The 15,607-nt window shown below is 40.4% G+C and overlaps 4 protein-coding genes across 7 annotated transcripts in view; 2 read left to right on the top strand and 2 right to left on the bottom strand.

Moving 5' to 3' along the window:
• Positions 1 to 1,705, top strand: part of LOC111477655 (monosaccharide-sensing protein 2-like) — a 3,957-nt gene extending 2,252 nt beyond the window's left edge. For both annotated transcript variants that reach the window (XM_023121521.1, XM_023121522.1), the window contains exons 4-6: positions 194 to 747; positions 853 to 1,040; positions 1,134 to 1,705. In XM_023121521.1, the coding sequence (XP_022977289.1) occupies positions 194 to 747; positions 853 to 1,040; positions 1,134 to 1,575 (1,184 nt within the window). In that variant the 3' untranslated portion in view covers positions 1,576 to 1,705. The remainder of the gene's footprint in view (positions 1 to 193; positions 748 to 852; positions 1,041 to 1,133) is intronic.
• Positions 1,674 to 7,361, bottom strand: LOC111477657 (MLO-like protein 8). The gene is made up of 15 exons (XM_023121525.1): positions 6,707 to 7,361; positions 6,475 to 6,532; positions 6,145 to 6,377; positions 5,928 to 6,044; positions 4,451 to 4,511; positions 4,243 to 4,331; positions 3,956 to 4,030; positions 3,788 to 3,876; positions 3,286 to 3,335; positions 3,152 to 3,192; positions 2,893 to 3,066; positions 2,776 to 2,811; positions 2,584 to 2,651; positions 2,319 to 2,379; positions 1,674 to 2,190 (listed from the first exon to the last, which is right to left on the bottom strand). Exons 1-15 carry the CDS (start codon positions 6,893 to 6,895, stop codon positions 1,801 to 1,803), a joined length of 1,731 nt encoding a protein of 576 aa, XP_022977293.1. The 5' UTR covers positions 6,896 to 7,361; the 3' UTR covers positions 1,674 to 1,800.
• An 825-nt stretch (positions 7,362 to 8,186) lies between these two features.
• LOC111477653 (glutamate receptor 3.6) lies at positions 8,187 to 12,714 on the bottom strand. Of its 3 annotated transcripts, XM_023121519.1 has the most exons (8): positions 12,189 to 12,330; positions 12,134 to 12,147; positions 11,272 to 11,579; positions 9,809 to 11,160; positions 9,448 to 9,725; positions 9,342 to 9,373; positions 8,846 to 9,252; positions 8,187 to 8,735 (listed from the first exon to the last, which is right to left on the bottom strand). In XM_023121519.1, the coding sequence occupies exons 3-8, from the start codon at positions 11,534 to 11,536 to the stop codon at positions 8,271 to 8,273; spliced, it is 2,799 nt and encodes a 932-aa protein (XP_022977287.1). In that variant the 5' UTR covers positions 11,537 to 11,579; positions 12,134 to 12,147; positions 12,189 to 12,330; the 3' UTR covers positions 8,187 to 8,270. The 3 variants fall into 3 exon arrangements, with proteins under 3 accessions (XP_022977287.1, XP_022977288.1, XP_022977286.1); XM_023121520.1 differs by lacking the exons at positions 12,134 to 12,147; positions 12,189 to 12,330 and adding an exon at positions 12,362 to 12,714; XM_023121518.1 differs by lacking the exons at positions 12,134 to 12,147; positions 12,189 to 12,330 and adding an exon at positions 11,670 to 12,127.
• Positions 12,715 to 13,280: 566 nt separating this feature from the next.
• On the top strand, positions 13,281 to 14,180 carry LOC111477675 (54S ribosomal protein L19, mitochondrial-like). The gene has a single exon (XM_023121555.1). It carries the CDS (start codon positions 13,344 to 13,346, stop codon positions 13,809 to 13,811), a length of 468 nt encoding a protein of 155 aa, XP_022977323.1. The 5' UTR covers positions 13,281 to 13,343; the 3' UTR covers positions 13,812 to 14,180.
• Positions 14,181 to 15,607: the final 1,427 nt, after the last annotated feature.

Genomic DNA, 15,607 nt, shown 5'->3' with positions numbered 1-15,607 from the left:
TTTTTTTTTTTTTTTTTTTTTTTTCCTTCTAAATAATAGGCAAGAAATGATGAATAAGATTATCATCATGATCTTTCCATGTAACCGTGAGTTTTTGAGAAAATACTATTATCTATTAGTGGTATCAATATTTTACTTCAATAACCTGGTAAAGGTGCATTGATATTTGATATTAGCTTTTGTAATCTACAAGGGAAGGAGGATCACTGGGATATGGAAAGCCAGAAGGAAGGTGATGGTGATGCATCTGATCCAGAAGCTGATTATGAGGAGACTTTGAAGAGCCCATTGCTCTCACGTCAGACGTCAACCACGGTAGACAAGGATGTCGTCTCAAGGAGAGGCAGCAGCATCATGATGCGACCAAATGCTGCTGGTGAGACCGTAAGTGCTACGGGAATTGGTGGTGGCTGGCAACTGATGTGGAAAAGAACCGAGCGAGTTGATGGAACTGGGAAAAAAGAAGAGGGATATCAAAGGATATACTTGCATCAAGATGGCGCAGATGCGCACCAGCATGGATCTGCTCTTTCTGTTCCTGGAGGTGAAATGCAGGGAGAGGGAGAATATATTCAAGCAGCTGGTCTGGTCAGCCAATCTGCACTACGAATTGGCAGTTTTCCTATCGGATCAGAAGTCATGCGTCCAACTGAAAAGGCCACTAAAGGGCCATCATGGAAAGAGATCTTCGAGCCAGGCGTTAAACGTGCACTGTTTGTTGGGATGGGAATTCAAATTCTTCAGCAGGTGGTTTTTTAAATCCCGTACACAGTCATTCCACTTTTAATGAAACCCTTTTTGGATTTTCTTTTTGCATTGCCAATCATGGACAATTTTCTTTTGTTAATGCAGTTTTCAGGTATAAATGGTGTACTTTATTACACACCTCAGATTCTAGAACAGGCAGGAGTCGCAGTGCTTCTGTCCAATCTGGGTCTTGGTTCAGCCTCTGCATCACTGCTCATTAGTGCTCTGACTACATTACTGATGCTTCCTTCCATAGGCATTGCCATGAGGCTGATGGACGTAGCTGGTAGAAGGTAAACAAAAATAACAATCCATTGTTGTTCAGAATGGTCTTTGAGTTGCTCCTGTGACTCAATTATGACCATGAAGCTTTCTTTTTCTTGCAGGTCTCTTCTGCTATCTACCATTCCTGTACTTATAATATCACTGATCGTGCTTGTCATTGGTAGCTTGGTGAACATGGGTTCTGTTGCCAATGCAACAATCTCAACCATCAGTGTTGTAGCTTACTTCTGTTGCTTTGTCATGGGCTTTGGTCCAGTCCCCAACATCCTCTGCTCCGAGATCTTTCCAACTCGAGTTCGAGGCCTTTGCATTGCTATATGTGCCCTCACATTCTGGATCGGAGACATCATCGTCACCTACTCACTTCCAGTTATGCTCACTTCCATCGGACTCGGCGGGGTGTTCGGTGCCTATGCCATTATATGCATCATTTCCTGGATATTCGTCTTCCTCAAAGTTCCGGAGACCAAGGGCATGCCCCTGGAGGTGATCTCTGACTTCTTTGCAGTGGGAGCCAAACAGCCTGATGCTGCAGATCTTTGACTTGACATCAGATTTTGGTTGTATCAGATTTCATAATGAGATACTCATTCTTCATATTCAGCATATGTTCAGTTTGCTTATTGAATCTTCAAGTAAAATTTTGACCAATGAACATCCAACAATTTATAAACCCCAAGAATGTACAAATCATGAGCTACACACAGTTTCCTACGTGTGAAACGACTGAAAACATTATCAAAAGCTAATTACAAACAGAATGAATTTTCAAGGTCTTTTCATTGGTCCAGGCTTAGCAAATGAGAAATCTTCTTCATTCCTTCTTTCTGAATGCTCGGATTCAATTATTTCAGTTTGATGTTCATTGCCACGGTCTATTCTAACCGTAAAATCTGGAGTATCAGTTTTAGGCGACAATGGATCAACTTCGTAATCAGATGCCTCAGCCTCCTCATACATGGATGATTTGTTTGAGTGCCCTGTGGTCTTGAAACGGCGCAATGTGTATGCAGATGATGAATGCATTGGCGACGCATTTGGACTCCCCAGCTTACGAGTCGGGGACTTTCCATGTCGCTTCTTAACAGCCATGTGCCACTTCTTGAGGGCCTTCGATGTTTGTTCATCGAAGATCGACTTCTTCATATGCGAACCCATCTGCAAAGCCACCAAGTCAGCCATAACCCACTTCTCCAGTAACATGATACTAATCAAACAGTTCGAGTACTAAAGAACTCCATCTCAAGAACAGCACATTTGCATGAAATTCAATATAGAAGTTGTACCTGAGTCACAAGAGCATGGAGTGGAAGAGTAATATAGCTGCAAAGACAGAGAACGCCAACCCTGCAAATCCACCACAAAAAAGGAAACAACCCATTTAACATGAACCGATCAATGTTCACGGTCTCGCACTATGATACATTAACTCCAAGCGATGAATATATCGGTGTATGATTATGAGTTGAGATGGAAAAACATCCAAACAGACATTTCAGTTCATGTCAGTTGTTCATGTCAGAAGAGTAACATTAAAGGAGTTAGGCTTACCCGAGACCAACTTTTATAAGTGCAAGCGTGAAATTAGTATGGAAGCAGGATTTTAGCCCAAAGGAATACTGCACATGAAAACATTCAACATTTCTCGAGTTACAACGCAACAGACAGTGGGGATAATCGAATATAACTCGTCTCGTTTGATAAGGATTTTGTTTATTAGACAAGAAAAGGAGAAGAAATTACCCAAATCCAGAAGAAGTACGTTATTTGGAACGCGTTCTGCAAAAAAAAACACTCAAAGATTATCACCAAACTCTCAGAAGATCTAAAAGAGGCCAAGAAAATCCTGTTCATTATTACCGAAAACAAAGCAAAGTGGATGAGATAAAGAACCAGCTGAGGTTTGCCAAACCAAAAGTATTTATCAGATGCCTGAACAAGAGGAATTCCTTGGACAACAGCATGTCTTTCTGTGATTTCAAGAGCCATTTTTGTCAGAACTCCTTGAAGCTTTGTTCCAACAGCCAGGATTATCTGCCATTGATAGAAGTTGTTAAGAACTTATAATAATCAGTCAAGCCTAGACTCGAGTTCCAATAAGTAAGAACAGGTTCCTTACAATCACAGGGATTAAGGATGTCCAAAACAATGCCTGCCATCCTGAAATGAAAAATAGTACATTAATAAACCACACTTGAACGGCTTTCGAAATTATCGACATCGAAAGAGCGTAATTCAGATCGACTAGCTCACCATAAACGTTTATGAGCAAGAACACGACAAATGATGCCCAAAGCACGGGACTGCAAACAATATTATATAAACAAATCAGCATGTGTACAGGTTTGGTCATTTGGAAGAAAAGATCCATTCATGAAAACACAGTACTTGTAACAGCCCAAACCCACCACTCCAACCGATGTGGGTTCTCACAATCCCTCCCCCCTTCAGGTCCCGGCGTTGTTACAAATGGTATCAGAGCCAGACACCGGATAGTGTGTCAGCGAGGACGTTGAGCTCCGAAGGAGAGTGGATTTTGAGATCCCACATCAGTTGGAGAGAGGAACAAAGCATTCTTTATAAGAGTGTGGAAACCTCTCCCTAGCAGTTGCGTTTTAAAAACCTTAAGGGGAAGCCCAAAAGGGAAAGCTAAAAAAAGACAATATTTGCTAGCGGCGGGTTTTGGCTTGTTACAAATGATATCAGAGCTATTATAGTACTCTTAGAGGGAGAAAATGGTATATCTATTTCTTACCTCACTCCCACAATAATTTTGAAGTCATCCTCTAGAGACCTTTTAATATATTTTTGAAAGTCAAATTTACTTCCTGGAGCTAGATGAACCTACAGATACAGAACATTGTCATAAAACGAACAAATAAGACATTTACGATCAGCAGGTAGCTCGGAATCAGAAACTCACAGCGATGAATCCGTTACGTAACGTCATGTAGTCAGCCTTACCAACCGACCTAAAAAACTGTCGAAAGAAGCATCCCTGCAACAATTTGAAGTATTTCAAGAGTTTCAAACCTCTACAAGAAATGAATGGTAAGGATAAAAGTCTGAACCCCATGATATCCATATCTCTAATACATTAGTGTTCCAAGTAATTATGTGATCTTTCAGTATTATTAGGTCCAAGTGATTCCACAGCAGAAAGATCAGTAGGACATAAGAGTTGCATAGCTTGGGACAAACTTTACTTACAATATAAAAGAAGACAGGGAGTTTTGTCCAAAAACTCGTGTGGGCTTTCACGAACGATGTCTCATGAGTGAGCCGAAACCGTGCGTTATCTGCAATACAAGTTCATATAATTTAGCTCCAAAGAGGGAAGGCTGATCCATCCATAAGAAAAGAAGTCATTAAACTTATGTTTGGGACAGGACATGAAAAGAAAAGGATTGGGGCATACCATTTGAGAACTCATAGTTGTGAGTTGAGGTCTCCTCCTCCCATGCCTTCCAACCTCGAATCTGTGCACAGAAAGGAAATAAGGCATAAAGCATTGACAAAGGTAGATTAAACAAGTAAAAGAGGCAAAAACATATCCAATCCATAACCATGACTTGCTATGCTCAACTTCCATTGGTTGGTGTTTTAGATTTTGGTATGCATTCCATCACATTTTCGAAGTTTTTTGGAAGGGAAAGGTCGAGGGACAATTTCTTATCATTATGAAAAAAGTTAGCAATTTTCTCCGCGAGTAGATATTGTCCTCTTTCGGCTTTCTCTTATGGGCTTCCCCTCAAGGTTTTAAAACGTGTCTGTTAGGAAGAAGTTTCCATACCCTTATTATAAGAAATGTTTTGTTCTCCTCTCCAACCGATGTAGAATCTCAAAATCTGCCCCCCTTAGAGGCCCAGCGTCCTCGCTCGCACACCACACGGTGTCTAGCTCTGATACCATTTATAATAACCCAAATCCACCGTTAGTAGATATTGTCCTCTATGGGCTTTTCCTTCTAGGCTTTCTCTCAAGGTTTTAAAATGCATGTGCTAGAGAGAGATTTCCACACCCTTATAAATAATGTTTCGTTCTCCACTCGAACCAATGTGAGATCTCACAATCCACCCCCCTTCGAGGCCCAACATCCTCGCAAGCACACCGCTTGGTGTCTAGCTCTGATACCATTTGTAACATCCCAAATCCACCACTAGTAGATATTGTCCTCTTTGGGCTTTTACTTCTGTGCTTTCTCTCAAGGTTTTAAAATGCGTTTACTAGGGAGAGGTTTCCACACCCTTATAAATAATGCTTCATTCTCCACTCCAACTGATGTGGATCTCACAATCCACCCCCCTTGGACGCCCAACATCCTCGCTGGTATATAGCCCAGTGTCTGGCTCCGATACCATTTGTAACAGTCCAAACTCATCGCTAGCAGATATTGTCCTATTTGGACTTTCCTTCTGGCCTTTCCCTCAAGGTTTTAAAACGTGTTTGCTAGGGAAAGGTTTCCACACTCTTATAAGGAATGTTTCATTCTCCTCTTCAACCGATGTAGGATCACAAAATCCATCCCCTTGGAGGCCCAACGTCCTTGCTAGCACATCGTCCAGTGTCCGACTCTAATACCATTTGTAACAACCCAAACCTACTCCTAGCAGATATTGTCCTCTTAGGGCTTTCCCTTCTGAGCTTCCCCTCAAGGTTTTAAAACACATCTACTAGGGAGAGATTTCCACACCCTTATAAGCAATGTTTCGTTCTTCTCTCCAACCAATCTAAAATCTCACATTATCCATGGTGGCTAACCACTAAAACTCGAATTCATGAGAAAATATAGTCAAGATACCTTACAATTGATATAATATACAATCCAAAAGCTCTTGTAACCAAAGAAAACACTTTATAAAACTTCACATTGAACATACAAATAATTCTCATACCTTTAGCCTCCCAAGCATCATTGTGATAGCACTATACACTACGTGAAACACAGCCAAGAAGAAAATGAATAAGTGCAACTGATGCAATCCTGAGATAGATATAAGTGGCACATGACCCTGTTGACAAACACAATAAACAATTGGTTTGAGAATTTTTCTAAAACATGCTCGACACAATTAAGGTAGACTGTCAAAGAACAACGTATCCAAGACTTACTTTCTCGCAAGTAACAGTACCACCATGACCAGCCAACACCCTACGTTCATACCATAGAAGTCGTCTATGATGTTCACCTTCACCGGCTCCGCTCAAGTCCTCCTCCTCGTCGACGCCTTTCGCAGCTGCACACGGTAGCATAGTGTTTGCCACCCCTGTGGGGATGCAGATTTTGATGATATAGTTCTGTCCAAAGGCGAGGAGCAGTGAAATGAATCCCAGAATCATCAGCTCTGCAACCAAAAACAAACCAAACGACAAGGTAATTATTCAAGTTTGATGATCTACCAAAGTTTATGAGTAATTATTCAGAGTTGTTGTGAAACGTGCCAGCTTTAACCTTCTCCACAGCTTCAAATAGAGCTCTCTTGTGCTTATCCGTAAGCCACTAAATGAACAAAAACAGAGGAACATGAAATAGAAAGACCCGTGGTGCCTAAACTAACAAAGATAGGAGAAAAACTCAACTGGGTAATGTTTAATAGGACGAAATAAAGATCAAAAGAACTGATTAAGAAGCTTTGAATTTCACAAACAAGAGAACAAAGAAAAAGAGGCTTACCGTTCCAACTTTATGGAGGAGTTTCTCCAAGGCGATAGAAATAACGATGATAATAGCACAAACACCGGCAACGGCCCACGTTGGAGTCTGATCGAGCTCCCTCGTGGTGCCATCGCCGCCGGCAGAAGCCGCCCACGATTTCCCCCACAACAAACTCAAACACAGACACAAATAAGAAACCAGCAACATTTCTTAGCTTCAAAACACGAACCCAAATGCAAGCAAGCACAGATGAACAAAGATATACAGAAGATGGGTCAAATGGGTCAAATGGGTCAAATGGGTCTGGCTCAAACAGCAATGAAATGAAGTTTATCTCAAAGAGTAAAGCCAAATATATAAGGGACAAAAAAGGAGGTAGGAAGAAGTCGACCCCTTTAGGTTAGGTAGCAGGCGCAGACAGCTAGAGGGGGCACATTCGCTTTAGGGATTAAAATAAGCGAATATTTGACTGAATTAAAAGAGACCCATGAAAGCCCCTGTTTGTATATAGAGAAACTCGATCATTTTCGAACTGTTGGAGCAAGACGACTAGTAGAAGACGAAGATGGGTCCACGGCTTTGGTCTTCGATTGACCATAATTGCAAGACCAGGGGTTTTTGAAACAGTAAGGTGTACTAAATTAGTTAAGGTTCTTGGAATGGATAAAGCTGGAGAAGAAGTCGACCGAAGGACAGTGGTGGGGGTTAATGGAATTAGGCGGCTGCGTGTTTAAAATTATATCTGCACAATCAGCCATTTCTGACCCTTTTTGGTGAAGAATTGACGATTTAAAACCACCACGCATTATCATTTCTTTTTACCTTTTGAGATCAAAACAATGGAATTTTCTTCCAAATGGGATTGGATGCTTTGATTACAGTGACACAGTCCACGCGCTTCGGCTGTCAAATAAGCACAACGCCTAGATTACCGTGAGAATTGATGAACTAGAGGCATCGTCACCAATAAAAAAAATCTCAAATTTTACCTTCTAATTTTTGTAAAATTATAAATTTCTTTTTTTTGGCCTAATAAATTTTTAAAAGTTTCAAATAAGCACAACGCTTCGTGCTTACGCTTATTCCTTCTCTCACGCACTCGTCTAGCCTTGTTCGAAAAACTCTAGCTCGAGCTATTTCTTTTCCCTCTATATATCTTAAACTAGTTGCAATGCAAATTCCTCCCCCATTTAGTGTTTTTCACCTGTCGCCCCGTCGTTTCTCATTTCTATAGTCAGCAACATCCATTTGTCCTAAACGGCTAACCCATATATCGAATTTAGGGACGTGAAAGAGGAAGGAAAGGAACACGAGTAAGAGAGAGAAGAAGGAAGAAAACCCATAAACAAAATCTTACATACGCTACGTGAATTATAAAACAAATGATGGAAAAAAATTGATAGGATTATATTAAGACAATCTTTTGTTGGCATTTTTAGAAATTAATTTATAATTTAGCTGTTTCTAAGTTCAATCATTTTCGTGGCTCGATAGATAATTTGATTGGTAAGTATCTATGTATGGATTAGCAAATATTTTGTAATATTGCACATAGGTCAACATTTGCTATTATCCAATAAGATCATGCATTAATATCATAACCATCACCATGCCCATGTTTTCTTGAACTGCCTGTCAAATTTTCTTCATTCATGCTTCGAACTGAAGCCTCCTGCATCCGTCGACGCTTGGATCGACTTTTGACGACTTCTTCCTTTTCATCTGCAAAAGAAAGAAATCTATGCAAGCTTGACGATCGAGAAGATCGCTCAGAAGACCCGAGTTCTTCAGGGTAATGCTTGCTATATTGGCGCACCGTTAGAAAGAGGTAAATCAATAGAGCGAGCAAGCAGGCCAATCCAGATATTAGAAAAAGTCCCCAAAAGCTACCGAGCTGAAGTCGATCCACCTCGAATTTCGAGGCTTGTGATGTACAGGCACTTTTCGTTAACCATTTGTCATGGATCCTTTGAAGATCACCATTTTCGGAGAGTCTAAGAATAGCCGTGGACATGTCAACTGCTAAAGGAGAGTCGCGCTGGAAAGCCTGTTGGTACAGTGTATGATCATCAGATGACAACTTGATAGACAGACAAGCAAGCAAGCAAACAGACAGACAGACAGACAGACAACGTTGTTGATGATTGAAGTACTTACAAATCCCCACCCATTTTTGGTGAACTCTTGGCCAACAATGCTGTATTCGCAACGGGTTGAAAGGAAGAGCTCTACATATGCTCGCTCATCAATAATAGCAGCAACACCGTTATTCGTTGGCCCGTCATTCAACGCTTTGACATAGTGGTCTGTTGAGATGAGTGGAACGAGTCTCGACTCATGAATGCCAAGTTCCTCGATCAAGTAGTTTCGAGCAAATGAACCCTGCTGGTAGCCAATTGGGTCATTGTTTGAAATCAAAGTTTCAATCCCTTTGACAGGAGAAGAAAGTTTTTGAACTGTAAGGATAGAGGTCAAGCTTGCAGTGTAGCTCGAGTTGATAATTAGAACAACAAATAACCATACGAGCAGCACGATTCGACCGAGGGTACTGACGGTGTTTTCCCCTACACAAACGACGTGAAATATTCGATGAGCTTCAATCAAATTCATTTCGACCAAGACTAAGAAATCTAGTTTACGTTCATTCACTTACGATGAGAGAAGAACAGAGTTGAAAAGCTGAACCTGCAGTGAGGAAAAAGAATCAAAATAAGAAAGTTCATGGCCAATATGGTACGTTTGGAATCCAAACAACTTACCATAGAATAGTAATAATTTGTCGCTTCGGAGGCCCCCGAAAATCGTCATTTATCCGATGCTCTAAAATCCAAACAACTGCTCCTATTACAAGAAAAGACACAGCAGTAATGCACCACATCTTCGGGGTGAATGGCCATAAAAAAGCCCAAGCATTAGAGTTCAACTTCTTGACCGGGGCTACGACTACTAAGCCAGACTCGATGTATGGCTGCGTAAAGTCAGCCATCCTGGTTCGGTTCGTGATAATTGCAATGTCACCCATAGCTGCATCAAAGACCTACAAGAATATATTTCAAGTAAAATGAAGAAGCTTAGTATTAAAAAGTTCTGTCCTGAGTAATCTTTCAGTCTAACGCTCACCCCGGTTGAGAGTAGACGAACAAGTTCGGTTCCACTCGGATTAGTAACGCCATCTCCAAATGGAATTAACTTATAGGGGACTGCATAAGGCAACAAATTGATTGCTGCGGTAAAGACATCGACGCAGTAGCCTCGGAACATGTCGGTTCCTTCTACTTGTGAGACAAATTCTTGATAACCTACTCGTCTTGGGACTCCGATTCTCAATCGTCTTCCACTGTTTGGAAATGCCCACCCACGAGGCTTCTGTGTTGCTTGTCCAGGCCATACCACATCATATAGCTTTTGATTAGAACTGGTTCGGTTAGGTGGTTCCGAGTAAAGGGTTTCAGGAGGCACAGTTGACAAACCAGAATAGTTAGACCAATAACCAATTCTCCTCTCTCCCGTGCCGATTATATTGATCACTTCAAATGCAGGACGAATTATGTCCCTATCTGGAGTGAACTCAACTCGACCTGTTATTCCAGTAAACTTGACGTCTAAAATTCTTTGAAGTAGTGTCTTCCCACCATTGAAGATGCTCATAGAGTTCAAATTCAAAGTTCCAACATCAGTTCCAGTTAACTTGGAAAGTTTTGAAAATGAAAGATCTCCACCTTCATTAAGAAATGCGTTTATTGCATGAGCCAGCATCCAAACCGTATCGTAAGCATATAATCCATACGTACTCAACCCGAGCGGACCACTTGATGCCTTTCCATTAGTCAAATTAGTCCACCTTGAAACAAAACTCCTCTTCAGTGCAGAATCTGGTGAATAAAGACGCAAAGCAACAAGTCCTTGAATATTTTCCATAGAAGAATAAGGTAGAGGAGAATTCGTGTCGAGTAGTAAAGAAAGCCAGTTAGTGGCTATCCATACATACCCAGGTTCTGTCATTCCAAGAGATCGAGCCACATCGAGCACCACCATACCTGTGGTCTCATAAGTATGAACAACGAGTATCCGAGACTCTGATAAAGCCACCTTAACAAGTGCATCAGTGACCTCGTCTCGACTTGCATCAGGCTTCAACGGTACTTTTAACGAGATCTTGCATCGTTTCTCATTAAGTTGATCCCCCAATGCCGCAATACCATTTCTACCATGGTCATCATCAACAAAGATGGCAATCACTTGTCTCCATTGAAAGTAATCAACTATTTCAGCTACGGCAGCCATCTGATACAGATCATTCTGTGAAGTTCTAATAAAGAAAGGAAACTGAAGTGATGACAGTGTGGGATCTGTAGCCGAAAACGACAATAAAGGGACTTGGAGCTCGTTCGCAATATGAGATAAAACATGAGCAGTCACAGAGTTTTGTGGGCCAATTATGGCCAAAGTCTTAGTCTCCATGAAACGCAAGGCTGTGTAAGAAAGAAGAATCATAAACCATCTTCATTCAAGATAAAACAATCAAGAACACATATCAGAACGAGCTAATGCGCAAAAAGTTTGACACGTAATGAACGACATACATTCAATGATGCCCAAGAATCCACTGTAATTGGTATCATGTAAACTGAGCTTCAGCTTCGTCCCCCCCAAGATGGATGGATCATAATTTACATCCTCGACCGCAGCTTCCACGGCAATTTTTCCAACTCTGCCGATCATAGAACTGAAAGAGAATAAAGCCCCAATGTCGACAACATCTGGTCTCATGGATACATTTTTGCTATCTCCAATTGAGGAACTCCCATTGAAGAGAAGCATCAATACTAGAAGGCAAATAACCCTCATTGATATGAACTGGATAATCACTATTCCTCAAATATAAGCCAATCTGTAAAAAATGTGAGGAAAAGAAACAAGAATGATGAATATAAAGCTGCACACACAAAGATCTAAGTACTTCAAAATCAAGAAAAAGCACCTGAAAATATGAAAGCAAGTACAGAATTACATGAGTTCATGATCCAAATACATTAAACATGAAACAGTAACTCTAGATCATAGCTTTCTTTACTCAATAAATTTGCACATATTGTCCCAAGTACGTGCGGGAAAATGTTCATTTGAAACAAGATCACAGAATTAAACAGAGATGAAAAAGATCAAAAGGTGGTATAGTGGAAACTTTTGGGAAGTTCAAAGGCATTGATGGGTGTTATTCCACACACAACAAGAAGGAACCTAACTCAAAGAACAAAAATCAGTATCAAATAGAAAACAACATCGGCTAGCAATAATCCATGGATTAGAGGAAAAGGAAGAAGGATCAGAGATCAAAAACCCAAAATATTCAAAAGGTATTTCCAGATAGATACTCAAGTTTCATAAACAGAATTCACAGAATCCGCTAAGCTACATGAACTTGACGAATCAATAATCTCTTCCTAGTGAAGATATCTATAAACAGAACCCTCATCCACAAGAACAAGCCAAGAAAATTTAGTTCGTGAACAAAATGAGGGGCCACCTCCATCCACTCGGACTGGTTGAAAGTCTTTTCATGCGGATACGGATGCCCTCTAAAGCTGGAACAGAGCCATTAGAGGACAACCCAAAGGGGGAAAAGCCTAAAAGTAATCGATTATTGGAAACAGCAAAGACCATTAGACTTACCTCAATTACAGAGCCTTCAAAATGATTGAAAGAGAGTTGTAATCCGCGGCTCAGCGGTCCACACATCGCTGATTTTGGGGCCCAAAGAATAGCTCTCTCGAGTCGCACGCTTCCCTTTTCAGCCATAAACAAATATTGCACCGTCATTGTGCGCAGTGCGCATACTCGCACTCGCACCCTCCATCACGATCAATAGCGATATGAACTTGAACACCCGTGGGCCGAATTTCATGGTAGTGGAGTCTTTGAATCATTTTGCACCAAAATTGCTACTGCGTTTTGGTTCATAACAAAACGAAAGTTAAAACCCAAGAAATTTTGACGTAGAATTTGAATTTCTTCGTCCTTTCGCCGAATAATCATGTGCATTACACACTGATTCCCGCGAATAATCATAGATATAATACTTGAAAAAATCCAGGTAGGTCTAAATTCTAATTCTGGCGAGACATTCGTCAAGCAAGATTAGTTTTTTTTTTTTTTTTTAATTTCTTTTTACATTAAGGAATAAGCATCCTACTTTTTTTTTCTTTAAATTTGTTTATCTTATCATCAATAATATTTTTTTATTCAATGATTTTTTTTTTCAACCATCTGTATCAATAAATTCGAACATAGAAAGTCTCCCATAATTAATTTAGGAAATGATCATGAATTTATAATTAATAAAACAGTCTAAAGTACAAGTCCTTTAAAAAAAACATAAAACAAAATCATGAGAGCTTATCTCATACTATCGGAGAGAGTCGTGTTCATGTAAAGAAATTAAAAAATAATTATTTAAAATTTATATATTACATTTTTTAAAATTTTAAATCTTATTTTAAAACACAAATAATGATAAAAGTTGGTGGGCCGTGGGCCTCCAATTTCGGCCCATTTACTTCATGCTATCTTCGTTTCATTTTGAGTACACATAAGCCCTATTCTCCCATTTCCTGAATCGACCTCACTGGAAAAGAAAAGTTCCGGGGGAACAGCTATGGCCACCTTGAAAGAGATCTTAACAAGACGACCCGTCGCCGCCACCATCAGGCTCACCGTACCTGCTGGCGGAGCTCGCCCTGCGCCACCGGTGGGTCCGGCGTTGGGTCAGTACCGGCTGAATCTGATGGCTTTCTGCAAGGATTTCAATGCCCGGACTCAAAAGTACAAGCCTGACACACCCATGGCCGTCACCATTACGGCTTTCAAGGACAATACCTTTGAGTTCACCGTAAAGTCGCCGTCGGTCACATGGTACCTGAAGAAAGCCGCCGGGATCGAGTCTGGGAGCGGCCGCCCCGGCCATGTGGTCGCCTCTACGCTCACTCTCAAGCACATTTACGATATCGCCAAAGTCAAGCAGTCCGATCCTTATTGCCAGTACATGCCACTAGAGTCCATTTGTAAGTCCATTATCGGCACTGCCAATAGCATGGGAATTAAGGTTGTTAAGGAATTGGATTAATGCAATACCTAAAGTTCTAGGGTTTTTCTCCCCTTGTTCTTCGGTGTCTCGATTCAAATCGAACGTTTTTTCAGCGACCTCATTATTCGTAGTGTGAAATAGTGTTACTCTGTCAGCTAAGTCGGCAGTCTAATCTGCTGACATATTGAGTTTCTTATGATAGAATTTGAATCAATTCCAACGATTTACTACTGAATTTCCAGGAAAGGGGAGCTGAGATAATAGCTAAGTGTAACCATCTTTCTTGAAAGAAAAGTTTTCCTGATCACGAGGGATACAATTTTGCTATGGGATTGTAGCCTTTGTAATCAGTGAACTGGTTTCATTTTGATTAATAAATGTGCTGCCTTTGCTTGCATTTGCCAGTTACTTGCTCCTTCCAATTCGATATCTCTGGTATAAAATCCTGAATTCGATTAGCTATATGAAATTGTGCTTCGTTGTCATGTTAAATAGTAGTTCTGGGTCATCATTCACTTGCCCATTTCTTGCTGGTTAGTGGGCTATCCATTGCTTTTCATTTACTTTGCATCAGCTAATTGGATTTTTATGGGTTAGACCAGTTGGTTCAAATATTGGAGATAATGTGAGATCCCATATCGGTTGGAGAGGGGAACGAGCATTCTTTATAAGAGCGTGGAAATCTCTTCTTAGTAAATGCATTTTAAAATCATAAGGCTAACGACGATACGTAACGGGCCAAAGTAGACAATATTTGCTAGTGGTGGGCTTGAGTTGTTATTAATGGGCGAATTGATACATGTATATGGGGAGAAAATGAGGGAAAGTTATGACTTAAGACTATCTCATAGGACAACAACTCTACCCTACCATGCATGGTTTTTTTACTCTCATGCCCAAGTCACTTGGATCTGTCATATTTGGGGTGTATTGGCTATGCTTCACGACTTGCCCAACCCCATTAAATTGTAATTGGATACTTTGCTTGGTCAAGTGGTAACAATTATGACTCATTGATTTGGGGTCGGTTAGGAATCCAACTCTCCACAATAGTATGATATTGTCCATTCATAGTTATGGTTTTGCTTTTGGTTTCCCCAAAATGTCCTGTACCAATGAAGATATATTCCTTACTCATAAACACATGATCGATGTGGAACTCCCTCCAACAATGTCATCAAAGATTAGGAAGTTTAGTATAGCATGCCTAGTAGGGAACTTGGTTTTCTATTCTTGTTTATGCTATGTGATGTGCTTCACCATTATACAACCTGCCCCTTTCCCTCGCCCCAATGATTGACCTATTAGCCAAGAAAGATCTGAGAAAATCTTGAACTGTGAAGAGTTTCTCAATCTTATGAATGCAAAATGATAGGCTGTTGGTTGGTTCATAGCTTCTTCACTGCTTGTCTTTTGGAGCAATTAAAGATCACTTTAATGTGCAGTTTCCTGTTTGATTCTTATCTTATCTTCCGCTTTGATGTGTCTGGCTGCTGAAATGTGTGTCATTGATTGTATTACTGCTTCAAGATTGTCGGTTTTCACCTTTATCGTAGTGGCACCAGCGACCTGTGATGATATTGACCAGATTTATGAAAAAAATTAGGCACAGGAACAGCCAATATAGATTCATTACAAGGCTTGAATACGAGATTGATTAGCTCCAACCACACTGTTTAAGGCATACTTGACTAACTTTTGAAAGTATTAGAGCCTTTAGCTTATTGCATTTGTCTTCCCTTTTTTCAATCTCAAGTCATGTGACTAAACATTGCCTTTTTCTGAAATATGAGGGTGTTATCATATAGCCTTTTTTTTTTTTTTTTTTTTTCATA

This window comes from Cucurbita maxima, unplaced genomic scaffold, assembly GCF_002738345.1.
Source record: "Cucurbita maxima cultivar Rimu unplaced genomic scaffold, Cmax_1.0 Cma_Scf00004, whole genome shotgun sequence".
NCBI classification, from domain to species: Eukaryota; Viridiplantae; Streptophyta; class Magnoliopsida; order Cucurbitales; family Cucurbitaceae; genus Cucurbita; species Cucurbita maxima.
This window is presented reverse-complemented; position numbering and strand designations above follow the sequence as displayed.

Coding starts and splice junctions, on each gene's coding strand:
- LOC111477657 (XM_023121525.1), bottom strand. CDS start 6,895: ATGTTGCTGGTTTCTTATTTGTGTCTGTGTTTGAGTTTGTTGTGGGGG. Junction 6,378..6,474: donor TGTGGAGAAGGTTAAAGCTG/GCACGTTTCACA, acceptor TTTTGGTTGCAG/AGCTGATGATTCTGGGATTC. Junction 2,380..2,583: donor CTTATAAAAGTTGGTCTCGG/GTAAGCCTAACT, acceptor GTGGATTTGCAG/GGTTGGCGTTCTCTGTCTTT.
- LOC111477653 (XM_023121520.1), bottom strand. CDS start 11,536: ATGAGGGTTATTTGCCTTCTAGTATTGATGCTTCTCTTCAATGGGAGT. Junction 9,253..9,341: donor AACTCTGTTCTTCTCTCATC/GTAAGTGAATGA, acceptor TCGTTTGTGTAG/GGGAAAACACCGTCAGTACC. Junction 8,736..8,845: donor CCAAAAATGGGTGGGGATTT/GTAAGTACTTCA, acceptor CTGTACCAACAG/GCTTTCCAGCGCGACTCTCC.
- LOC111477675 (XM_023121555.1), top strand. CDS start 13,344: ATGGCCACCTTGAAAGAGATCTTAACAAGACGACCCGTCGCCGCCACC.